This window comes from Balaenoptera ricei, chromosome 1 (genome assembly GCF_028023285.1).
Source record: "Balaenoptera ricei isolate mBalRic1 chromosome 1, mBalRic1.hap2, whole genome shotgun sequence".
Taxonomy (NCBI): domain Eukaryota; kingdom Metazoa; phylum Chordata; class Mammalia; order Artiodactyla; family Balaenopteridae; genus Balaenoptera; species Balaenoptera ricei.
Genome location: NC_082639.1, coordinates 82,778,323 through 82,804,895, shown reverse-complemented (window position 1 = coordinate 82,804,895; position 26,573 = coordinate 82,778,323). Strand labels below are relative to the sequence as shown.

The window sequence follows — 26,573 nt, the reverse complement described above, 5'->3', positions numbered from 1 at the left end:
GGACATCAGACCATGGCTGCAGCAAAATTCAACAGCTGACAATGCAGGAAGATGCTCTCCGTCGCACTTCTACCTTTGAAATCCAAAACTAGTACATGGAATTTATGTAATCTAATTTGTACCTAGAATAAGAGCTTGCAAGGGATTCTGAGAATTAATTACAGTGTTGCGCTTGCAGGCTATGTCATACAGGAAGGCACCCTAGGAGGAATTTGGGGATTACGTGGCAATTTAAGATTTTCACCACAAAGCACATTATCAAATAACATGGCACTGAATTCCTTTAGCTGCGAGGCACTGTGGTCTGTGTCCCACTGGCAAACCACCAACTCAGTAATTGGATGGCAGCCTCCAGTGCTTTATGAAGAGGTATGCGATGTTATCTAACATGCTCCATTGGAATTGCTACAGAAACAGGAACCAAGAGAGAAGAAACTTGGCTTGTGGATTTTTTTAACTGTCTACATCACCTCTTGCTAAAAGCTTGTTTGTCTCAAGAGGTTATATACTGTCAATAGATATGTGAGAGCTGCCTTGATTAAACATGTTCTAAGACCAAAAAAAATAACAAGAATTAGCAACATTCTTGTCTGAGTGTTAACAGAGACTAGAAAATAATTCAATATAATAACACGGGGAAAATGCTTATGATACAATATTAATCTTAAAAGGATGCAAAATTATATAGAGTATGATCACAATATATCATAAAACAACAAAAATCTTACTAGTAATCAAGGAATAATGAGATACCACTTGCTACCCATCAGATTGGCAAATATTGAAAAGACTGATAATATCCAGTGTTGGAAATTATGGCAGGAAATGAGTAGTCTTATGCAATTTAGATTTGAGTGTAAATTGGTTCAGCGGTAGCTGTTAAAGTAGAAAATAAGCACACCCTTCAGGACAGCAATACAACACTTAGTTATCTATGCAAAAAAAATGTTCCCCCATGTATAAAGAGGCAAGTACTAAGGATGCTTATGGCCACCTTGTTTATTCTAGTAAAAACCTGAAAACAACCTACCTGGGCGTCAATACTGAGAATAAATAAATTATAGTATATTCATATAATAGAATGCAAGGTTTTTAAAATATAGATGAAGTAGAAATCTATGCACTGACCTACATACATATATATGTATATATAATTATTCAATAAATTATATACATGTATATATATAATTAAATTTAAAATAAATTGCATAAAATAATAGTGTATTCACATTTATGTTAAACACACAAAAAACACATATGTAACTAACATTTATTGAACACGTTTCAGGCACTATTCTAGAGCTTTATGGGCTTTGACTTATTTAATTCTCACAACACCACCATGAGCAATGTACTATAATTGTACCCATTTTACAGATGAAGAAATCAAGATACAGAATATTAAGTTACTTGGCCAAGGTCAAATAGCTGCTAAGTGGTAGAACTGAGATTCCAACCCAGGCAGTCTGGCTCCAGAGTCCATGCCTTAAAAGAAAGAGATAGGAAAGGAAACGAAACTTAGTTCTGAATGACTCTAAAGACCAGAATTTCATTTAATCCTCATTTTTAGATAACATCATGTCTGGATTTTCCAGAAGATGGTTGGTCATTTTACCAGGGTGGTCTGTGGGTGCTGTGCCCTACTCACAGTGAAATACTGGAATTTCAGGAGCCTGCTGCCCAGAATTCTTGCCAAGTTGTCTGGTATCAGGAGAATGGGTCCAACCTGCTTTGTGAAGGTGAGCGAGGCCTACCTGAAAACCAGAGAAACTCTCAGGAAAGTGCGGCCTTCTGACCTTCTGAAAAATAACTCTACACAGCCTCATTAAAAATCTGCTCACTCTCCTTGGTAGAAGTAACTTGACCCTAGATCTCCTCTTCCCAGTAATGGAAAGACGTAACAGTTGAAGCTATAATGGTACAACTCAAGTGCACAATGCCTGGGCATAGCAACGAACAGATTATAGGCATTGTTATAAAGATTGTCAATCTCCCACACACTCCATCACAATATCCTTTCATTTTCTTCATAGCCTTAAATATTATTTGAAATCATTTTAAAGTTTTATTTTATACGTCTTATGTACTAAAATTAAGGAACATCTCTATCTTGAAGAGCCAGTCCAAATCCCTTAGAAAAGTTCTTAGATGACACATTAGATATTCAATAAGATTTCCTGAATGATTGAATAAATCAATTTATGCCATTTATTTTCCAGGGATGTTGTGGTCCTGTGCATCATAAGGCCTGTGAATGACTGATTCTACTTCCCTTTTTCTATCAGGCATAACCCATTTGAAATCGCCCACCTGCCTGCTCTCTTAGAAAGGGCTGTTTTCCCCTCCTTTGCCTAGACTCCCCAGCAGAGTTATGGGACAGGGGCAAGTGAGGCCAGGGTTGGAGAATGGGAAGGAGGGGATTGCTTCGGGCCCTTTCTTTCCCTTAGGTTCCAGCTGCTACAGTAATAGTTTAGCAGTGGCAGAATGAGGATGATTTATCTGGATGATTGTGACCTCAGAGAACAGCCAATATGTGGACACTCATCCCAGCTCTGAAACAGATCATCAGAAATAGCACTCATTCCTTCATTTATTCATTCAACAAATATTTATTGAGCACGTACCACGTGCCAGGCACTTGATTTGTACTATCAGGAATACTGTCTATATGAATGAATAGATCACTCCTTTGGATACATCCTATAATCCACAATCTGATAAGTAGTAGATAATTACCATAAAGTGACTGCACACACCTGAAAACTGGATGTGATAAATGAGGGGCAGAGAGTGTTAGGATTTCATCAGATTTTCTGTCCTCTTATTGATATGGAAAAATAACATTAAAGGCTAATTGCTACGTTTTGGCTCTCTGACTTTTCTCCATGCCCTATTTTCTACTTTGTTTGCTTTAAGTAAATCTTATCGGTTTTTCTAACCCCACCATGGTAACCTGATTTCTCTCCTTTCCACTAACTGGGGCAAAATGAAGGCACATCTATTCCATTTCGATGCATCGTCACAGCCTCCATTCACTGTGGGCCAGGTTCTCACTAACCTATGTTTAGGTGACTACCAGAGTCTTCACACTCGTCTCTTGGCATTGAATCACTCCCACTACCATTTTACATACCACTTGTACACTTATAATATTTGTGCCCCTTCTTCATAGTAACAACCACAGTAGAATTTTACATTTACTTGCAATTATATGACTAAAGTCGGCCTCCTCTACTGGACTGTAAATTAGGTGGGGACAGGGATAGAGTCACACTTTGCTCACCCTAAATTTGTAGTGACTAGTCCAGCACCTGACATTTTTTTTTTAAATAAATTTATTTATATATATTTTTGGCTGTGTTTGGTTTTCGTTTCTGTGTGAGGGCTTTCTCCAGTTTCAGCGAGCGGGGGCCACTCTTCATCGTGGTGCGCAGGCCTCTCACCGTCGCGGCCTCTCTTGTTGCGGAGCACAGGCTCCAGACGCGCAGGCTCAGCAATTGTGGCTCACGGGCCTAGTTGCTCCGCGGCATGTGGGATCTTCCCAGACCAGGGCTCGAACCCGTGTCCCCTGCATTGGCAGGCAGATTCTCAACCACTGCGCCACCAGGGAAGCCCCCTGACAAGTATTATAATAGACACATAAGAAATATCTATTGAGTAAATGAATATTATTTTAAATATAGATTCTTTTTTTCTTATTTATTTCTTGGAGTCAAGACTCTGCTTTACTCAAGGTCAAAGTCTTCTTAAACTACACCCAAAAGCCCCAGCTTGCTGATAACGGTCTTCCATTAACCACACTCTCATTCCCTTCACCTCTGAGGGGTACTTCTGCTCAAGGTAGGCGCCTCCCTTTCCTATCTTCAAAAAAATGCTGTGGGTGTTTCCACTCCTCTGCACTTGCTCATGTTCTTTCTATTCCAAACCACTGGTCTGTTCTTCCAAATCGTGTGACAGATAGTGACCGTTGTATTATTTCCAAACAATTTGGGTTTCAAAAATATCCTAGAGAAATCCTTTTAAAAACCTTCACCTCTAGAGTGGCCATGATCCAGTTAGTGACTCCTGAATGTGGTAACACTAATTTTAAGAATTAAAACAAAATTTGAGAATTTAAATCAATTTTACCTGATTAAGCATGAAAGGTACCAGGTGGTCCCATAATAAGGTGAAATAAAATTTACTTTTCAAATTTTGTTTGTTCTTATATAGACTATGAATGAAAATGTGATCACTTCCTACAACAATTTATTTACGAGACCATTTTTTGCTGTCTGTTTTAATCTAAACACAGCTCATGAGCCTCTGTTGGGCTTCCAACAACACATTATAATTTTTAAAAGTGTTCTGTGATCAAACATGGTGAGGAAACTCTCACATGTAGTGTAGTTTATTTCAAGCTAAGCGAAGAGAGTGGTTTTTAAAGGAGAGCGTGGACAGTAGTATCAGATCCTGGAAAGGTCAAGGAGAATGAAAAAAGGGCAGTCAATGTTAGTGACTCTTCGTATTTACAGGTATTTGCAGAAGAATTTTCAAGTATCTAAAACCAAAATGTATACTGAGCGTTTTTTCCTCTTCCATAGACAGGGGGAAAAAAGACTCATTCAAAATAACTATATAGTAAAAGTCTTCTGATTTTGCAGTCCCTGTTTTTGTCACCAAATAAATTTAGACGATTAAGGTTTTTTCTCCCAAAACTATGATGTCATGGCAAGGGTATCATTAAGCATAATATATTGTAAAATAAAGCTGTACAAGCACAAAAAGCATATAAACCATGCACATACACATTCAAGAATTAAAATTACCTCAATAACTACACTTTATGTAGCATAAAGTAAATTGTAGTATGGAAGGGTAAGGAGTTTGAAGATGGAGGATCTAGGTTTTGATTGAGGCCCCAACACTCAGTACTACCTGAGATTTTCAACAAATTACCTATCTGAGTTGCTGTGAAGAGTAAAGGAGTTCACACCTGTAAATTTTTTTTTTTTTTTTTTTTTTTTTTTTTGTCAGTGCCCTGCGGCTTTCGGGATCTCAGTTCCTCCACCAGGGATGGAAACTGGGCCCTCCCACAGTGAAAGCAAGAGTCCTAACCAGTGGACCGCCAGGGAATTCCCCTAAAAATGTAAATTTTAAAAACATGACGTGATGCTGCTGTGAATTACATCATGAATTTGCCAGTGTTGTGAGAACTGGATTGTAAGCTGGAAAGACCGGAGGCGTTAGTTCTAAGCGCTCTCACCTATTGAACATTTACTATGAGCCAAGTACTGTACTAAGGGCTTTCATAAGTTCTCTCATTAGTTCCTCACACCTACCCAATGTAGTAGATATTGTATTAGGTGGAACCATGGGAACTAGACATTTCTGTAGATCAAAAATAGTCAAGTATCAGCAATGTCATGTAGTTTAAACTATCATCTGCCGAGACTGGGAGAAAGTGAAACACAGAGACTAAGTGACTTGTCTAAGTTAAAATAACCAGTACCTGGCAAAGTCTGATTTGCAAGCCATTCGGGTTTATGTCAGTGACCAGTGTGCTATATAAATCGCCAGCGAGGAGGTAAGTTTAATAGATTAGGAGGTATAACCTCTAAGCTTTATTCAAGTATTATTTGTGTGGTACTAGAGAATACGAAAGAAGTCAAGAAATGATGCCACAGGAAATGCAGCATAAGAATCAAATGTTTACATTAATTAAAATAGCCCATGTTTGTTCCTGCTTCTGGGATTACCCTTATCTTCAATGAATTCTTACCTTCATTTAGCCTACAAATATTTACTCAAGATCAGGCTCAATTTCTAACCTCTTACACCCCTCCTCTAATTCTTACTAACTGGAATTCATCTCTTTTTAATATCATTTTGCTTTTTAGTATATCTGATTACTCTCAACAAAAGCAAAAATTTGTTGAGGAATGCTCAATAAATGTTAAATTTGAGGTTCATACCAAGTCTACTACCTATGAAATTTAATAGGAGTAAAGAATCACAACCACCTGTAAGGGAATGGGTCATATCTTCCCTGATCTCACCGGTTTAAGCGTTCTCTTTAATCTGAACTCATCTGGAAACTACGATATTCTTATATTATTACTCATTGTTTCATACGCTTAGGCCTTGTATCTGTAACTAGAGTTTAAGCTTCTCAAGGGCAGAGATTGTCTTATTCTTTGACTTCACACTCTGGCCAGCAAATAGTGTGAATCAATAGACCTTTAATTAATGGACTTGAAGAAAAATGAGCACTTTGGGGGAAAGCCCTTGAGAAAGGAAATGAACCAGTAAGTGGGTAGCAAAGCAAAGTTGAAGGAGAAAGGAGCCCTTGTACGTTAAGGCTCGCTTCTGAGAACTGAAACCGGCTAGTATTTCAATGCCTCAGTAATTTCTCTTTTTTTAAATTAAATTTCTTTATTTATTTTTGGCTGTGTTGGGTCTTCATTGCTGCGCGTGGGCTTTCTCTAGTTGCGGCGAGCAGGGGCTACTCTTCGTTGCGGAGCACGGGCTCTAGGCGCGCGGGTTTCAGTAGTTGTGGCTCGCGGGCTCTAGAGCGCAGGCTCAGTGGCTGTGGCGCCCCGCTTAGTTGCTCCACGGCATGTGTCATCTTCCCTGACCAGGGCTCGAACCCGTGTATTCCTGCATTGGCAGGCGGATTCTTAACCACTGCGTCACCAAGGAAGCCCATAATTTCTCTTTTTAAAGAGATGTCTAGGGGTATAACCAGAGTGACTGCCGGTCGGCTGGGAGGTGAGACCTCGAGCGCACTCTGAGGTATTAGGTGGAGGTGGCGCGCCGCCCTCTGACCGACAGGGGGAGCCCTGCCAAGCGCCCGGCCCCAGGCCGCCGGCCCCGCCCCGCCCCGCGCGCCCCCAGCTCTCTGCTTTCTCCGCCCCGCGCCAGCCCTCCGCCTGGCGCCACGCCGGCCACAGGCCGAGGGCTAGTCACCCGCGGGCCGGCGCCCCTGCAGCCTGGTCGCTGCGCGCCCCCGCCCTGCTGCGGGACGGGTAACGGTTACGAAGCACTTTCTCCGCCGCGATTTCTGCTTAGTCATTGTCTTCCAGGAAACGACTCTTCAGTTGGGAGTCAACTCTCCCGCGGCGGCCGCAGTAGCAGGAGCCGCAGCCACCAGCGCGTCCTTCCCGGGCCGCCGCTCCGCCGCCGCCCTGCCGCCTCCCGGCCTCCCTCGGGCCCGAGCGCAGGCCGGGGTCCCGCCGCGCGGGGCGAGCAGCCTCGCGCTCTGCTCTCCGGCCTCGGGCGCCGCGTCCTACGGGGGCCCTCCTTCCCCGCCTGCTGCCCCGTCGCCGCCGGGCCAGGTCCGTCGGCTGCTGCCATGGGCACCGACAGCCGCGCGGCCGGGGCGCTCCTGGCGCGGGCCAGCACCCTGCACCTGCAGACGGGGAACCTGCTGAACTGGGGCCGCCTGCGGAAGAAGTGCCCGTCCACGCACAGCGAGGAGGTGAGGGTGGCGAGCGTGCCGGCGGAGACGCGGGGCTCCCGGGGTAGGCCGCGCGGGCCGGACCGGGCGGCTCCGAGAGGCGGGGAGGCGCCGGGAGGTGAGGGCGGGTGGTCGGGCTCCGTGCGCGCAGTGGTCGCGGGAGAGGCGCACACCTGGGCTCCGCCCGCCGGAGGAGGCTGGGTCGGCTGTCGGCGCGATGTCGCATCCGAACCTACTGTTGGGGGCACAGCGTCTTTAAAAATTCGGCAGGTGCATCCTCACACCGAGTGCCGCCTCTGTCAGTGCTCTTGATTGTAACTTTAGTAGGAATCAGAATCCATACCATACTCTGTGTCCAGGATGCACCTCAGTTTGTTTCTCTTGTTTTTTTAAAACCACCCTCAATTGTGCTATTTCTCCCAAAGATAAATACTTCTGTGTTTTATACTAGACCTTTAATTTCTCCAGGGCTGATGGTTCAATACAGTATTTTGCACGTAAATAATACTGGGTGAAATTTTCTCTCTCTTATCTCACTCAACACATGCTAAAGTAGTCGTTTTCAGTTTGACTGAAAACCCAGTAAAAAAAAAAATGCATTTGGCCTTGGCAGTCCAATTCATGGTTTACACACATACACACACACACACACACACAAACACACGAGTTTCATGAAAAGATTTTAACCCTTACTATATACTGTGTATTCTGATTTTTTCTCTTACTTTAATTTTTAAAAACTTGATTTCTTAATGCAGTAATGAGTCACACCCCACAGTTTAAGAAACATCGTTCAAAAGATGAATTGTGATTTGTGTATATTACTTTGGGCGCTGCATAAGAGGGACCCAAAACTAAAGAAACTTGAAAACGTTTGAGAAAACTTGAAGATATGATAGCATATGTAGAGAAAACATGCCAGCTTGATTAGAATAGAGAGGCATGTTTTGTTTCTATGTAAAGAAGAGCTTTGTAGCAACCAGAGCTCTAAATTGGGATACACTACTTGAAACAGTTTAACCTCATTGAATAAAGAAACTGACTAAATCACTCATTATTGAGAAAATTTGCACATTGCGTAGAGAGAGATCATTAAATTTCCTAAAAGGTCTTTTCTAGTCTAATGTTTGTTTTTTGTTTTTTTTTTTAATTATTCTATGATCTCTGCCGAGATTTTTTGCTTCACTAGAATTTTATGAAATCAAGTCTTGTTTTTAAAATGGGCCATTATAGGACTATTTTGACCAGTTATTTGTTGTTAGGGTATTTGATCATGTAGCATTTTTTAAACTCTTATACAACCCCAGATCTAATGATACACTAAATTATCATGACACTCATCTTCCATGGTACTATGTGATGTGTGTCTAATAAGAATGAAGAGAGCAGAGAACAAAAAAGTACAAGGTTAGTATTCAGTCAATATAGATAACATATAAAAGATTAAAAATCACTAGGTTTGTGATATAGTCAGTGAATTTATCATATTATTGTAACATTGGGCTGTTCCATGATTTGTCCTGACAGAAGGGAGCAAACACTCTGAAAATATACTTATCTTCATGAATTGAGAAATTCATCAGGAAAGCCTTATGCAAATTAACCATCCTTCCAGAGGAAAATTTCTAAAAATTCTCCCATGATTTGAGCCATAGCACTCCTGATAGAATTGTTAACTTCTAGTTGGTCCTGCTGCCTCAAATTTTATTAATTTTTCAAAGAGTATTGACTTGTAATTCTGTCTAGAATGATTATCAACTTATTTTTATCTACTGACTTGAATTGGATTACAAATATACCTTTCATAAAGATATAGACCCTGTAAATTGTATTCATGTGGGTTATTGTGGCTAGCACATGAATTGCTGTTGTAGACTGTAAATCTTAAATAGGTGACTCTGAGCTCTTAAATTGATAAACCAGTTGTCCATTGTAATTATCTGTACTGAGATATAAGCAATAAAGTGCTTGTGTCAGTTTTTATCATAAGCAATCATAGATCAGATAGTTCAGAAGTTTAATCTCTGTTGTTGGTATTAGGAAAGTGCTTTTGCAATTCAGTGCTGTACTTCTAGTTACTCATTTATTTTTTCATTGATTGTCCACAGAATGCAAAGCACTGTGCCCTTGGTATTTATAAGGCAATGATTTCAAACTGCTAGTGTTGGCCCATGTGTGTTATCAGTTCAGTGAGTCATGGAGAAGCGTATTTTTTTTTTAATTTATTTATTTATTTATTTTTGGCTGTGTTGGGTCTTCGTTTCTGCGCGAGGGCCCTCTCCAGTCGCGGCGAGCGGGGTCCACTCTTCATCGCGGTGCGCGGGCCTCTCACCGCCGCGGCCTCTCCCGCTGCAGAGCACAGGCTCCAGACGCGCAGGCTCAGCAGCTGTGGCTCACGGGCCCAGCCGCTCCGCGGCATGTGGGATCCTCCCGGACCGGGGCACGAACCCGTGCCCCCTGCATTGGCAGGCGGACTCCCAACCACTGCGCCACCAGGGAAGCCCCGTATTTTTTTTCTAACTCATAATAGAAGCCCTCAGAGTATCTGGCATGTAGTAAGCATAAATACTGCTTTATGAATTTTTGTTGTTATATGTATGTAGGTCCTTACTCACTGTGTTAGTGTATGTCTTATTATTTTGGACCACTATTAAATAAGTTGGAAATACACTGTCATAAGAGATAAAAGATAAGTAGACACTTTAATGAATTAACAAAATACTATAATGTTAGCATAATAAAATTGTTTGTTTATATAAGAAAACATTGAAGACAGATCGAAGGTCTACCTAACTGTTAGGAAATGACTTAAGGACTGACTTTATGCAAGTTGACTTCTGCAAGATAGGGAGATAGTGGTTTCTAGACTTTAGAGTACATTTTGATTACTTGGATGCTTGTTAAAATGAAAGTTCTGCTGCCTTTAGAAAGTGATTCAGGAGGTCTAGGATGCGGATCAGGAATTTGAACTTTTAATAAACACCACAGGTGAGTCTAATGTAGGAATTTCTTTGGCCACACTTAGAGAATCATTTGTTTGCCTTTGAGGAATATAGCGTAGTGGTTAATGTTAATTCTAGTCAGGTTGCCTGGGCTTGAAGTTCCTCCATTTATAAACTTTATTATTGAAAAATTTTTTTGTTTCTTTATGAATGCTTTTACATCTCAAAAGTTTACTTAAATTTTCATTGATACAAAAATACTTTTTAAATAATTAGATTACTGCTTTAGGTCAAGAACATTTGAGAATTAAGAGTAGGATAAAAACGGGTCTAAATCAATCTTTGTTAAAGGAAGCAAAAACCTTATAGAATTAAAATTTTTGTATGGTATTTCCTATTGATATGTTCCTTTTCCTACTTAACAGACTAGTGTAGTCTTATTGTAGAAGTACAGAAAAGTGTAGCGTATGATTAGCAGTTTCAAAATGCATTTCTTTTGCAGCTTCGAGATTGTATCCGGAAGACCTTGAATGAGTGGAGTTCCCAAATTAGCACAGATTTGGTCAGGGTGAGTGAACTGTGAATGAAGAAATCATGTAATAAGCAGGCAATTAACTTCCTCAGGTTTGATAGGGAAGTCAGATAGGCAATTAGCATGAAACTTATTGTGGCTGATTTGCTGAGATGAGAGTCTGACCCAGTAGGCTTAAGCATGAAAGAGAAAATCTGACTCTAGTCAACTCTTCAACTAGACAAGCTACTAAGAGTCCCACCACAGTTTTCTCAAAATGCGTTTTTTTCCAGTTTATATTTGGTCTAGTAGAGGAATGACTATCAAACAATTTGGGTTAGTAGATTGCTTTGGTAGACTATAACCCAAAATATAGCCACTAAAAATAATTTTTTAAGCATCAGTTTCTTACGAAACAGTAAAGAACTGTGTTTCATTGAATGTCAGTATATGGCCATTATCATAAATGTTAATATACAAAACACCTGTCTGTAAACCACTCTTTGGAATCCAACTTAGCCAAAGGCTTGTAACAGATTACATAGACTACTTAAAAAGTATGGAAGAGGACATATGCTGAAAATAATTGTTTCCTTGAGCATACTGCAAGTTTGTAACTCTGTGGCTGCTAGGCAGGCATTAATTAATGTCTTCTGTCTGTCTCTGTTTTTCTGAAGTGACCATTCACTCTGTGCATGACTTGTAAATAGTTAATATGTGCCAGGCATTGTAATATGCTCAAGAATCATGGGAAAATCCTCACCGTTTACTTTGTTTTAATCTTGTAAATGTGAGTTAGTATGTTTCTGATTTATGTGTACTAATATTTTATCATTTCACTCATTAACTACTCATTTTTATGCATTGGACTGGCCTTTACTTTTTTTCCATTGCATTCAGAAAAAAATATGTTTTGGCTTAAAATGTTTGTGATTGATATATAGGAAGTATTTTAACATATTGGTGTCCAGAAGGAAAATATTACTTACTTTTCACTGGTTTCTTTTCTGAGCAAAAGTGTTTACTGTGTTAGTGGTTCTCACTCCTCACATACTGCCCAATTTGTTTGTTTGTTCGTTTGTTTGTTTTTGATCATACATCCCTCTGAGTATCTCATCAAAATGAGATACTTTTTCCCAGAAAATGGACACATACACACACAGCACTTTACCTTTATTTCAGGGCTTTACAAACGTTATGAAGCCCATCTAGGCCTCAGGTAAAGAACTCTATTGTCTTATGGGTTCTCTGCTTCTAAAGAGTGTTATGGACAATAGAAAATATATAGCTAATCAGAAACACTAATTTTATATTTATTGTAAATATCATGTGTTTATTATAGGAGTTTCCAGATGTCTTGGAATGTACTGTATCTCATGCAGTAGAAAAGATAAATCCCGATGAAAGAGAAGAAATGAAAGTTTCTGGTAAAGTCCAGCCTTTACAGTTCATTTTGTTATACAGTGGATGATAGTGAGGTTTTGTCAGGCATGGGACTAAACCTTTCCTTGCTTCTGGTAATGAGTAACTCAATCACTAAGTGTGGGAAATATAGAGATTTTTTTATAACATAATTTTAAAGTCAGCTTTAAAAAGGGAGTTATAGGAGGTCACTATTGGCTACTTCAATGGAGTCAGAATAGAACTTCACCTCTTCATGATGTTCTCATTAATTTATTTGTAGGACATCAGAGCAGTAGGAAGAGTAAGGTGTAGGAAATGGAAAGAATAAAGGGAAGACTTAAGAGTATTGCCCACCTAAAGCCAGCATAAGCCCTCCGTTCCTGGTGTGATACTGCTAAGCAATGGCTGAGGTTGCCTGGGAGCAGAGAAAGAAGTCTTGGCAACAAGTTGCATGAAGAGAAATCAAATACATACTCTACCCATTCAACAAAGGTGAAATGACTCCTACTTTGCAGAGATAGTGCTGAGCTCAAGGAATGAAGATGTTCTTGTCCTCAGCTTACAGTCAGCATAACATAGTCATTAAATGCTTGAGCTTAACTAAATTGAAATTCCTGGATGTGCAGATTACTGACTGATATAATCTGGGGCTAACAAATGATTTAACCTCTCTGAGGTCAGTTTCCTCATCTATAAAATGGGGGTACATCTGTTTCACAGGCTTCTTTGTAAGTTAGATGAAATAACAAAAGAGGCACTTAGCATGGTGCTTGGCACAAGTAAGTGCCAGATAGCTGTTATTTATTACCATTTGTGGTTGTGTTGTGGTTGTTGTTATTTTATTATTACTCTTATTAGGATGAACATGTAAGATGAGATAGGGCATTGTCTTTTGACTCTAATAATAATAAGTACCATTTGTTGAATCTTTCTTTATACCAGGCACTGTACTTGACACTTTATGGTTATATTTCTTCATATAATTTTCAAAGCAGTTCTGCAGGGTAGGTTTTTTACCCCCATTGCAGAAGTGACATTAAATAACTTGAAAGTTGTTATACAGCAAGTAAGTGGTTGAACCAGGAATCCATCCAGGTATGCCTGACTACAAAACCCATTTCTTTCTGTTAACTTCACATTATTATTTGTGTTGGAAAGGACATCAGAGCAACATTTCTCTGTGGTTGATTGCAGTTCATCATGGTGTAGATCCATCTTGGAGCTCTTACAAGTTGTCCTCAGTTCCTGGAAGGCTTGAGGTTTTTGATAAGTATCAAGAGCTTTCCTCTCTTCACCTACCTAAAAATGCCTCATCTTTCAGAGAGAGGAGACCGTTTCAAATGGCACAGATTCATGGCCAGAGGGATAGTGATGGGGAGGGTGTTCACAGAGCATAATTACAGGAGCTAAGGCTGGAGCAAAGTGGTGAAGATTGACTCTCACCTGGTAAGGAAGTTGTGATGGCTTTTAAATAGAGAAGTAACATGAGGAAAGCAGTGTTTTAGGAAGATTATCTAGCAGTAGAAAGGAAATGACAAATATAAGAAATGTTGTACAAGGAAAATTTGTTGTATATGTTGAATGCCAGGCACTTTACATAAGGGTGTTTCATTAACCCTGTTTTCTCTCCATTCCCCTTTCTGATTTTCCTCTTCTTGCTTTCCTATTACTCCACCTATTTGTTGAGTAAATTTAGATTTTTGAACAGTGAGTTTACATAAAGTAAATATATACATATAAAGCTGAGTTGAAATCAAGCCAAAGCCTCAATTTCATAAATATGAAAAACTACTCAACTTTCCTGGTAAGCAAAGAAATGCCAATTAATGTTGTTCTGGGCAGGTATATTTTGTACCTATCAAATTAGCAAATATATATATATATATTTTTTGTTTTGTTTTGTTTAATAGCATCCTATATTGTTAGGAGAGCAACTCCTAACTTTTAGTGCTCTGGTAAACTGGTACAAATCTTTTATAAAATAGGAGGTAAATAAAGTAGAACACGACTCACAAAAAACAGATCATATTCTTTGACTCATAATCACATTTCTGACGGTTTGTCCTTGGGAAATGCTTCAGGCTTAAAGTTGAACAAGAAGTTAGCATAGATGTTTATTTCAGCATTATATGTGATAACAAAAAACTGGAACTAATCTAAAAGTCAAAAAAGTAGGAAATCATTCAGTAAATTATACCCTATCAAAATTACAGAATAATGTTCACCATTAAAAATGAGTGTGTAAAATTATTCATTAAAAATACAGAGTACAGGGAATTCCCTGGCGATTCTGTGCTTTTACTGCTGAGGGTCCGGGTTCAATCCCTGGTTGGCGAACTAAGATCCGACAAGCCATGCGGCCAAAAAAAAAAAGAAAAGAAAAATCCAGAGTACATAAACATCTAAACAGTAATTGCTTTTGGTGATGAGACTATTGGTAGAGTTTTTATTGTTTGTTTGGTTTTTTTTTTTCCCCTACTCCTATAGATTTTCTTCATTTCTAGAGTGAATACATTACTGTTATGATTTTTAAAAAATTAAGATAATACTGCATAGAGATGTAAAAATATTTGTTACATAAGGGTAAACCAAGTATGTGGAAGTAGAAAATATATACTCTGCTTTATATGACCAAGAACTTGAAGGTAATGTCGTCTAAAAATGAAAATGATTGTATTCAATATTAGGAAGGTAGGATTGTGGAGTGTATGTTTGTTTTTGGTTTTTTGGCTTTTTTTTTTCAATTTTCTTCTCATTATAAGCAATTCTAATTTAGGCTTTATATAGACTTTAGTTTATTGGAGAAAATAATATGCTCCATTAATGTTTAATTCATAAAAATATACATTTTGAATAAGTTTCTATATTTATCTGCCCTGCCTTCTAATAAAGGGGAAATTAATATTTGCTTTTTTGTTTTGACAATCAGATTATTGTTGGCAACTAGCATATAATTTTAAAATTACAGTGGAAATATCCTTTTAGGTCTTAAAATGAAAACTATAAAACAATGCGACTAGGAAAGGAAAAAATTCATTCAGGATTATCTGTCATCTTAGTATTTTAGCAGTATTACTACTATGTAGTAGAATGTTACTCAAATATAGTAATCTGTTTTGTTTTCTTTGTCACCCAGCAAAACTGTTCATTGTAGGATCAAACTCTTCATCATCAACTAGAAATGCAGTTGACATGGGTAAGCAAAATTTCAACTTTATTTTCATGTGGACTTTAAATTAGTGTAGGTGTATTAGTTATATCTTGTGTTCAGGTCCAGGTAAAAAAGAAAATGAGCTCATTGCAATTTTATCTTTTAAAGTTCTAGCCTAATCTGTTAAGGCTTCTGTAGAATCACATCAACTTATGTAAGGTCATATTTTAATATATAAAAGGAATGTAAAAGATGTAACATAATTAAATGTTAACTATATGTTTAGAGATAGAAATTCTCCTTAATCATATTCTTAACTCTTTTACTACAGGTGAAATATCAAAAGAATAACAACAACAAAAACAAGCATTTTTATCTATTTTCAGCACTTGGTTAGGTTACTATGGCAGTATAGTTATTCAGTGTTTTTTAAAACATTCTTCCAGTATTTATATACATTGAGCAGTTAAATAAATAGCTCTTTAATATAACTATGGAGTGAACAATAATCATTAAAAATAAACTCTTAAAATTATTTTTATAGAAATTAAGAGATTATCTACATCTATAAATATAGATTAATATATAGGTTAAGACCATAAATTCAGTCTTTCAGAGTCTCAAGCTTATTCTTTGCTATGACTACCAATTATAGACTATTAGGTCAAAGGCTACCAAAAAGTCCTGGGGCCTAGGCAACAAGGAGGCCTGTTCCTCAGAAAGAGGAACCTTTAGTAGTTGTGAGTTTCCCCAGGAATGAGGCAGGTCAAAGAAACCCACATGTCTGCCACATAGACCAAGTAGATGAATGGGCACTTTATACTTTTTTAAAAGATGGAAATGTTCTAAATGACAGGTAAATTATGAAACCTAGTGAAATAATCTGTTATGTAGAATACTAGTGAACTGTATGGACAGAATTCAGTGGGGTACTTAAAGAACATTAGAAACAACTTGTTTTTATTATGTAACAAACATTTATCCTCTTTGTGTTTTTCCTTCACATCAGCCTGTTCAGTCCTTGGAGTTGCACAGCTGGATTCTGTGATCATTGCTTCACCTCCTATTGAAGATGGAGTTAATCTTTCCTTGGAGCATTTGCAGCCTTACTGGGAAGAATTACAAAACTTAGTCCACAGCAAAAAGATTGTTGCTATAGGTACCTCTGATCTGGACAAAAGCCAGTTGGAACAGCTGTATCAGTGGGCACAGGTAAAAGACGTCTAGATCACGAGCACTCCAGGAGGAGCCTGTCTTTTACAGTCTTTGCTGCATCCCATTAAACATCGTGCTCATAGTGGATGCCACTGTGGGGTGACTGTTCCAAACATGGGAGTTTTGAAGCAGGCTTTGACAAAAACACTAGAAAGTGTGTGTTGAAGCATTCATAGCCAAATGAATTAAGGCTCTTTCCTTCAGTTTTAATTATGTGATAAAAATATTATGTTTTCCTTTAGGTTTTATTAGTCCATGGTTCTAATTTCCTAAGTGAGAGAAAATCATATATAACAAATATTTTGCTCTGTTATTTAAAGATATATAAGACCTTCTGTTCACATAACTTGATGTGGAGTAGGAGTCATAAATTAATCACTGCCGCTCTCTAGCCTATTAACCTATAAAATTATTAGGGAAGTTGCTTACAAGTAGTTTACTGTCTGTATTTTTCTTTATTCCTTTTCATTTATCCCCAGCCTTTTCATTTTCTTATGGGCAGGAAGACCCTAGAGAAAAGTTGCCCTTTGTCCCTTCGGCTTGGTGATAGCCAGAATGTGGCTAAGATCCTGTTGGAGAGACTTAGATGATCTGAGATGTATCTATAAATTAACTAGAGCATCTATTAGAAATTACCTGATTCTTCTCTTTTTCAAATGTCTGATTAATAACCATATTGTATACTTCAACATTAAACATACTTATCATTTGTATTTGATCCTCTATCTTTAAGACATATTTCCTTTGTAGGTGGAACCATACCACTTAGAATCATGTTAGTTTCCAAGGCAGATGTATTAGATGGCAGGTTCGAGCATGAGACTTTTATAATAGTGTAATAATATATTGGCTTTTTCCCCCTTGCAGAGCTATTTTTCCTTTCTCTGTTACCACTGAGTCAGAACAGCATACATTAATAAATATATACATGTAAAAGTGTTTTATAAACTTTAAGTATTGTAGAATGTGATATTTCATATGTTCTAAAATTGAATCCTTTTATTGCTTTCTACTTTTTGTAGTACTTAATTTAGTGGAGATGTCATTTTTTTTTTTTTCCACTTCTAGGTAAAACCAAATAGTAACCAAGTTAATCTTGCCTCCTGCTGTGTGATGCCACCCGATTTGACTGCATTTGCTAAGCAATTTGACATACAGCTCTTGACTCATAATGATCCAAAAGGTAAGACTGAGGTTTTCATTTATAGAGATTGATCATGAGCTTTTATCTTATAAGAAGCTACTTGTTAAGATTTAATTTTTAATTGTGTACAGTGATAAAGGTACAATGCTGTCACCTAGAACTATTCTTAATAGTTAGTTCAAAACATACATGCCTTTATTTTAGTTTCAGAAAGCTTTAATTTTGTCTTTGTACCAATGGGAAAAGAAGTGAAGGGGTCATTTCCTGAACATCCAGTCTGCTGAGGTTTATAAATATTAAGCTACACAGAAAAGATCTTCTAAGATATTCTAAATAGTGTCACATATAATATTGTCTAGTATAGCAAAGATTGCACCAAAGGGCCACTTAATTAAAAAGGATAAATATCTGGAAAAAGAAGCAGATAAAATTCAATTTGAAACTTACGCATCTTAGGATAGGTATTTGATTAGGTATTTTATTAATCATTAATATCAAGACATATGCTTGATGTTAATCAGAAACATTTGATTAATGAGAATGGCTTGTCTGCCTTTTGTAGAATAATTTTTATCAACATTTTACAAGATAACTTGGAAAGCTGGGAAGATAATATTTTACACTTTATTAGCAGTCTGCTCCATTTTCGTTTTTTCACACTTTCTTAGGGAGCAGAGGTAAATATACTAAGCATATTTTACTTACTAAATATACAGACTCTATGAACCAGTATTTTTGGTATAGTTAAGTGAGAGATATCTTGTGAAAGTTTTAAATTTCCATGACATTTTTGTAGAAGTTCTAGTTTAATAAAAATTGGAGGCAATTATATTTTATAGGTGATTCCTGGAGAAAAACATTCAGTTTTTACTTTCATTTCTAAAAAGATGGCATTATATAGGTGGTTTGATTCAATTTATTTTTAGGATGCTTATGGATAACCTCTTAAGACTTTATACCTTATTAGCAATCTGCCTCAGCCTCTTTTTTTTTTACTGTTTTGTAGGAAGTGGAGGAGGAGTTTTGATATTCTTTCTCAAATGCTAGGCATCATGCTAAATGTCTCAGAGAGATTATCTGTAATCCTTACAGCAACTGAAACTAGACACTTTATGGATGAGGAAACAGAGCCTTAGAGTTTAAGAAACTACCCAAGGTCACCCAGCTGGCATAGGGCAAAGTTTGAACTTAGATCTAGGTCCTGGCTGAATTTGGAGCCTTTTCCCCACCATACTGTACTGTCTCTCTGACTTGAAACATTAGTATTGTAGTATTTCAGACTGAAACTGTACTTTCTTATCAGTTTCCATTTAAATCGTACCAGAATAGGACATAGGGACTTTCCCTCCCCTCCAGCAGAGCTTTCACACATGAGTAATTAGATTCATTTTTTTAAAAAAGGTCATTTTAGTGAAAATCTAACAAAGAATTGCTGTGCTGATTTGTTCTAAAATATAAACCACTGAAATTTTAACTTTCTATACATTGGCAAATAATATATCATTTTTCTGTTTACTCGTGGGGATTCTTCCAACTGTAATTGTTACCAACAGCTGATGGGTGGTCCTGTACCCCCTTCCACCTCCACCTGAAAAACACTCTATCCTTTTTCCAGTAAGAAAGGAAATAGGAAAAGACTAAGGTGTCTAGTATTTTATTTCCACGTTATCTAAATGTGGGCATGGGGATTATGTGCTAATACATCATTGTTATGGAAAAATATATTGCACATGTATATAAAAAGAGAGATTTAATCCTGTGGGGGGAAGTATGTTTTTGTTTTACTGGTGTAATTTGACATTTGGATGTCTTTTTAATTTTAATTCTAAACCCTTTAATTAGAATTTATAGTCTGATCCTGCATATACTATAGACGGATCTTCAGACAATTTGATCTGTAATGAAGCAATTCTCTTAAAAGTTTTGTCATGTTTACTGATTCTAAAGAGTTAACATAGTTGAATTAAAAGTATGTAGTTAATGAATAGCATAGTTCTCTGACTTTGTGTCAGATTTATTTTTTAAGTGATCAAGTTGTAAAACATTTAACTCTGCGTGTCATCTAAAATAGAATCTTGTTTATAAGTCACCTAAAGGCCTTCCTCTGTTCTAAAATTACCCTTTTTCTTCAGAAAGGTTTATTTTCCATTATTCTTTGTCCTATAAGTTGTGGTAATAGTTTAACTACAGTTAGGGTAAAATTGTGAAGTAGGTGATTCTGACTTTCAAACTTTCCCCTTTTTATTTACCTTCCTCCTGTCACCATTCCCATTAAATCTAATCTATATTATGCTGCATTCCCTCAGGGTTAGACAATCTGGTAAACAAATCCACGTTAATGTTACTTTTCCAAAGAGATATTTGCATTTCATTTATTAAAACTACCATTTACTAGCTGTGTGACCTTGGGCAAGTTATCAAATCTCTCTGTGTCAGTTTCCCCCTGTGAAGGGAAATAATATTACCTATCTCTTGGGTTAACATGTGGATTAAAAGAGTTAATAAAGTACTCCGAAAAGTGGCTGGAAATTGAGTTATTTGTAGTGAGGTGGATGGAGTTAGAGTCTGTCATACAGAGTGAAGTAAGTCAGAAAAAGAAAAAAAAATACAGTATGCTAACACATATGTACGGAATCTAAGGAAAAAAAAAAAAAAAGGTCATGAAGAACTTAGTGGTAAGATGGGAATAAAGACACAGACCTACTAGAGAATGGACTTGAGGATATGGGGAGGGGGAAGGGTAAGCTGTGACAAAGTGAGAGAGTGGCATGGACATATATACACTACCAAACGTAAAATAGATAGCTAGTGGGAAGCAGCCACATAGCACAGGGAGATCAGCTCGGTGCTTTGTGACCACCTAGAGGGGTGGGAGGGGGAGAGTGGGAGGGAGGGAGATGCAAGAGGGAAGGATATGGGAACATATGTATATGTATAATTGATTCACTTTGTTATAAAGCAGAAACTAACACACCATTGTAAAGCAATTATACTCCAATAAAGATGTTAAAAAAAAAAAGTGGCTGGCACGTGACAATAGCTAATATTTACTGAGAGTTTACTATTGATGTTATTCAAATATCACGGCAGTTCATTTTAGGGCAGGTTCTTTGGCATTCCCGAATCATATTGTATAGATGGTCACCTAATCCTTATCTATAGGGTTGGTTCTGACTGCAGTGGAATCTTTCCATATTGACTGATTCATTCAAAAGACATTTGAGTACCTACTATGTGCCAGGCATTGTTCTAAGTACTAGAAATACAGCACCAAGTCAAAAATCTCAACCCTCATGGAAATTATATTCTGATGGGATGAGACACAAATTAAGATAAATGTTGAATGTGATAAATGGTGGTGTATGCTATGGAGAAAAGTTGGCTGAGGGAGGAAAGAGTGCCCAGGTTAGGGGTTGTTGTTTTATATAGAATGGTTGGGGAGGCCTCTCTGCTAGGGTACATTAATCAGAGACCTGCAAGAAGGGAGAGAGCCATGTGGGTATCTGGAAGTAGAGTGCTCAGGGAAGAGGGAGCAGCTGATTCAAAGGCCCCAAGGTGGGAATATGTTTGAGGATTTCAGGATACAGCTGTGAGGCCAGGGTGGCTGGAGAAGAGGAAGTGAGGAGGGGAGTAGCAGATCAGAGCAATGGTAGAGGGCTTAGGTATAAATGTGGAATTAGAAAATAATAATTTCATCAAGGAGATGCTGATTAAAAGATAACCACTGGGAAAGATGTTTTAAATGATTGCTGGTGCTAGTGAGGATATGGTAAGATTGGCACTCCAATATTATCTATTAACTGTAAAGTACAGTCTTTCTGGAAAGCAACTGGCAATATACTATGTATCAAGCCTTCAGAAAATGTACTTTGACCTTGTCGTTCCATAGCCAGGCATGCATTTTAAGGATGTTCATTAAGTATTATTTTTATTAGCTAAATATTTGGAAAAACCTAATTTTTTGACCAACAATAAGAAAATGTATAAATTATGATATCTATAAAATGTAATATTGGGAGAATTATTAAAAATGCTTTCACAGATTATTTAATTACATGGGAAAATATAAGTGAAAAAAATAAGTAAATTAAGCTATAACTACAGTATGATTTCTAGTTTTTAAGATATGGATACATACATATATATATAAATATATACAGAAAAATAGTTGGATGGAAATACATGGCAATGGAAATGGTCCATCTTTGGTTGATAGGATTATGGGTAACTTTTCTTCCTTCCTTGTACTTTCCTGTATTGTCCCTGGCTGTACATTAGAATCACCTATAGATCTTCAAAAAATACAAATATCCAGGCTCCACTCACCAGAAATTATGAATTAAACTGGCTGGGTTACAAGTGTAGATACTTTCTAAAGAACTGTCTGGGTCTTTCTGATATACTGGTTGAGATTCATAGCACACATTAAGGATAAATATAATTTATATTCAGTTTTGAGGTGTTTCTTTTGTTGTATTTAAATGCTTACCTACATAGTAAAGTGCTTTTGTTTTCAAGTTTAACAGTTTGGGTTTTTATTTGTTGTTTGTTTGTTTTAAGAACTGCTTTCTGAAGCAAGTTTCCAAGAAGCACTTCAGGAAAGCATCCCTGACATTCAAGCACATGAGTGGGTGCCACTGTGGCTACTGCGATATTCAGTCATTGTTAAAAGTAGAGGAATTATCAAATCAAAAGGCTACATCTTACAAGCTAAAAGAAAGGGTTTTTAACTACAATTTAGGATCATAACCTACTGACCTGTATTTTCCTTGAATATAAGATAAAATTGAGATGTGTAAAAATCTAATTACTGCCTGTAAATGTGTCATTGAGGCAGATATTCTTTAGTTATATTTGACAATATGTTATCTATCAAGTTTGAATATTTCTCTTGCTTCCATATCAGTTCACTCACATGAACCACTATATTGTTTTCATTAAACTATTGTTTTCTAATTGAAATTGTCTATAAAGAAGATACTTGCAATATATTTTTCCTTTATTTTTATGACAGTAGAAATCAAGAAAATTTGTTGTTAGATATATTTTGGCCTAGGCATCAGGGGAATATATATACATATTTTTTATTTCTAAAAAATTCATTGCTTCTTACTCTACAGTATAACTAAGCAATTTAATTACAGTTGTTAAATACTGGAAGATATTTTTCCTGTCATTGATAAGATGATTATATCTCAGAGTAACTGGAATAGCTGGGATCTACTAGTAGTGTAAATAAAAGTCCTTTCTTCAACACGTGAATGGAAGCTTAAATTTTTTTATTTGTCCTTGCTTGCAGTTTACCTGTAATGATTTAACCTGTATTCTTGTGCCATATTTGCTCTTGCTGTTATTACAAAGACAAACCAAAGTAAATACGTAAAGGAGACTAGGAGCTTTGAAATTATTGTTTGGGGGTTTTATAAAAGCAACTATTGTTACCTCCAGATTCTTTTTAATTCTCGATCTGTCCTTAATATTTTCCTACTCATTCAAAAATACTCAGTAAGTATTGAGGACTTACCATGTGCTGGGCACTGTGGGTTCTGGAGAGAGGAGGGAGCACAGGGATTAAGAATCAGTTGAGTAAAATATGCAATATTTGTTCCCCACTCGTAACTGACAACAAGGGACTAAAAGCCAAAAAGGGGTGAAAACTTTAATTCAGGATCATGTTGTCTACTTAGACAACTTTGAGACATGGTCTTAACTGTTTAAAATCAAAACAATATAACCAAAACTTTAAAGCTAAAAGAGACTGTAGATCATTTAGTATAATTCCTCATTAGTTTAAGAACCAGAAAATAGCAAATAAATAAGCTGTGACCTCTTTGGTATATACTATAGGTCTTTGTAATTCTATAAATTTGTACCTGTAACCCAAATAGTTTGAAAAATTCTTTAAAAATCTCTTGTATCTCAATTAATACTTTTAAACCATGTATTTTAATACATGGTTTATAAAACTAAGATAATTATATATATATATACACACACACATATATGTAACTAATGTATAAAACTAATTTTGCCCAAGTTTTTTCAACTTAGGGAAAAGATCTGTGGTTCCATATTCAAAATAAATACACTAAAAATTAATAAATAAACAAATAAGACTCTTTTCCTGTTCTGAGTAACGTTTTGTGGTTTACTAGTTGGATAATTTGATCATTAGAATTGTAATGGGAAATCAGCTGATTTACCTGCTAAAACTTTAGACTTTGAGCTTCCTAAAGCCTTATGTATAGCCTTTATATTAATTGTATGTAATGTTATTAAATGTATATAGTTAACTTTTTAATTTGGAAATGTACAACATTTTTTCATGTAATGTAAGTCTTTAAAACAAATGCTCATTTTAATTTAAGCCTATACAGTGAATTGGCCAAGATATTTTGAGGGCACTTTAATATCACATTTATTATTTTTTAAAACCCTGGACTTACAAAAATGGATTGTTTGAAAGGTTATTCTGAAAATAGAAAAAAACGTATGTTGCTAATACATCCATACTTCAGCAGGAGCTTTTTGTGTGTTTTTTCCCCAACTCTTGACAAAGTAGAAAGATTATAGATTCATTTTGTGAAGGGGATCATGTGTGGCTTTTTTAAATGAATTTTTTGTTTGTTTCGCCTCTGTACCTTTAATTTCTGTTATTGAATGACCTTTTCTTTAAAAAACTGATTTTTTTTAAAGGCTTTATCTTCTCTAAGCTGATATTCACTTCTTTTTTTGGTGAACTATCAGAATATAGTGAATGCTTTTCAAGTATTTAGGGACTTAATGTTTAAAAAGCCATAAAATAGAGTGATAATACTACCAAATAATTGCTTAAAGCTGAAAGCTAAGTTAACAATAGTGTATATAACAGATATGTTTTCTGGGGAGCTGTGTATCCAGTGACCCAAGGTATAAGTTTTTTTCCAGTAAATATGACAAGAAGCTGCAGCTTGTTATTACATGTCCAAAATACACTGGAGCCTTACTTTAACACAATGTCCTGTAACTTGGAATTTGTGCTGTGATGAGTCTGTTTTGAATTCTCGTCTAAGAAACTGTCGTCAACAGAAGGACCAAGGTGTCTTACAAAACATGTTCACACGGTGTACATTATGAAGACCACATTGTGCCAGTATGATAATAGAAAATTAATTTAGGACTAGCCAGTGCTAGAACTTGAATCACAAATAATAGCTAATAATTCTTCCATTCACGGGAAGGTTCATTTTCGACAGCTGTGTGAAATGGAAAATGAAGTTATTCTATTTTGAATGAATGATTCAGAGTTCCCTACCAGAGCCAAGTAGTAACTGAAATAGGATCTTGATTTTCAGTGATAAAGGTCTAAGTCTTAATTATGTTTCTTTTTAGAGCAGATTTTCTTTCTAACTTTTCCACCCAGATTCAATATTTGGGAATGTAAGCAGTTGATATATATATTGTGTGTATATATATAGTATATTGGCTGACAATTCATCTTTCTGCCAAATGTACATTTAGAGAAATTTGAAGTTTTAATGAGAATTTAGTCCATTTGTGTTTTCATACTCAAATATACCAACTTATGATTCCAAATCTATTTTTTTCAAAGTTCCTAACATACCAGAACTTGTACCTGTCATTTTCCCATAAAGTTGGTGGCAGGATATGTCAGTTTTATTTTTTAAAAATATGTACTATAATTTTTATTAACTTTTTAAATAGTTTTCAGAGTTAGAAATATACTTAGGAGGGGAAAATGTTTTAACTAGATAATTCTACTTTTATGTGTCTTTAGTAGTGTACTCTAAAATGAAGGTAAAATATAAAGCATTATTAAATGATTATAAGTTTTTAATTTTACCTATTTATGAATTTAAATTGTGAGTTGTGTATTTTTTAATTGAGTTGTTTTAATAGTTGTAAGCATCTTGGAACATTATATTGGTTTTGAACTATTTAAACTCAAACTGAGTATGGTTTGAAAATAAATTATGAAAAAAAATTAAATACCAAGCCATAAAGTTATTCATACATTCATTCAACAAAGATGTATTGAATTCCTACTATGTGCCAGGCAGTGTGCAAGATGTTGGCAGACAGAAACAGAGATGAAAACAGCCCTATCTTCAAGGAGCAGATAAGTATATTTGGGGGGCGAGAGAGATCTGTACATGAACAAGAGCAATAAAGGGCTGCATCTGTTAATGACAGAAGCAGTGAAAAGGGAGTGGGGTCACGTGGAAGGAGTGGGACTGCTGGGAAGCAGGATAAGGACGAGAAAGGCTCCCCTGCAGGAACTAGCCTCAGAGTAGGATCATAAGACGGGGTGGGGGTATGCCTGGTTTGTAAATACACTGATACTGAATAATGAACAGTTTATATGTAAACTTGAGAAATCCTGTGAAAACACTTTCTTCAAGAGCTTGTTCTTATCAGATAGAAAGGAATGGCTTCTAGTGAGACAAGAGTAGGTAAGGTTTGAAAAGTCACATTTTATAAAAGAGAGACAGAAACTTGCCCCAATCCCCTAAATATATTAGGATATAGCTTATGTAGTTTCACTACCAGAAAAGTCAAACAAAACCTTAATATGTATCCCTCAGCAATGAATAAATGTATAAAATGTCATACAAGATTTCGGTCTGTGTTTTGGTCCATTATTTTAATAAGGTTCATGTTTTACAATAAGCATTATTAATTTGGACTCAGCTCTGTTTCCTCTGTTTCTTTGCTCACTGCTGATTCTTGCCCTCTAGTCCATTTACATTTACTTTTTTCTTAAGTAT

General features: G+C 36.6%; 1 protein-coding gene across 1 annotated transcript; it reads left to right on the top strand.

The window, feature by feature from the left end:
- The first annotated feature begins 6,911 nt into the window (after positions 1-6,911).
- Positions 6,912-26,422, top strand: GCLM (glutamate-cysteine ligase modifier subunit). Its single transcript, XM_059926555.1, has 7 exons — positions 6,912-7,459; positions 10,883-10,948; positions 12,234-12,318; positions 15,432-15,491; positions 16,456-16,658; positions 17,730-17,844; positions 22,366-26,422. The coding sequence occupies exons 1-7, from the start codon at positions 7,334-7,336 to the stop codon at positions 22,533-22,535; spliced, it is 825 nt and encodes a 274-aa protein (XP_059782538.1). The 5' UTR covers positions 6,912-7,333; the 3' UTR covers positions 22,536-26,422.
- The last annotated feature ends 151 nt before the right edge of the window (positions 26,423-26,573 follow it).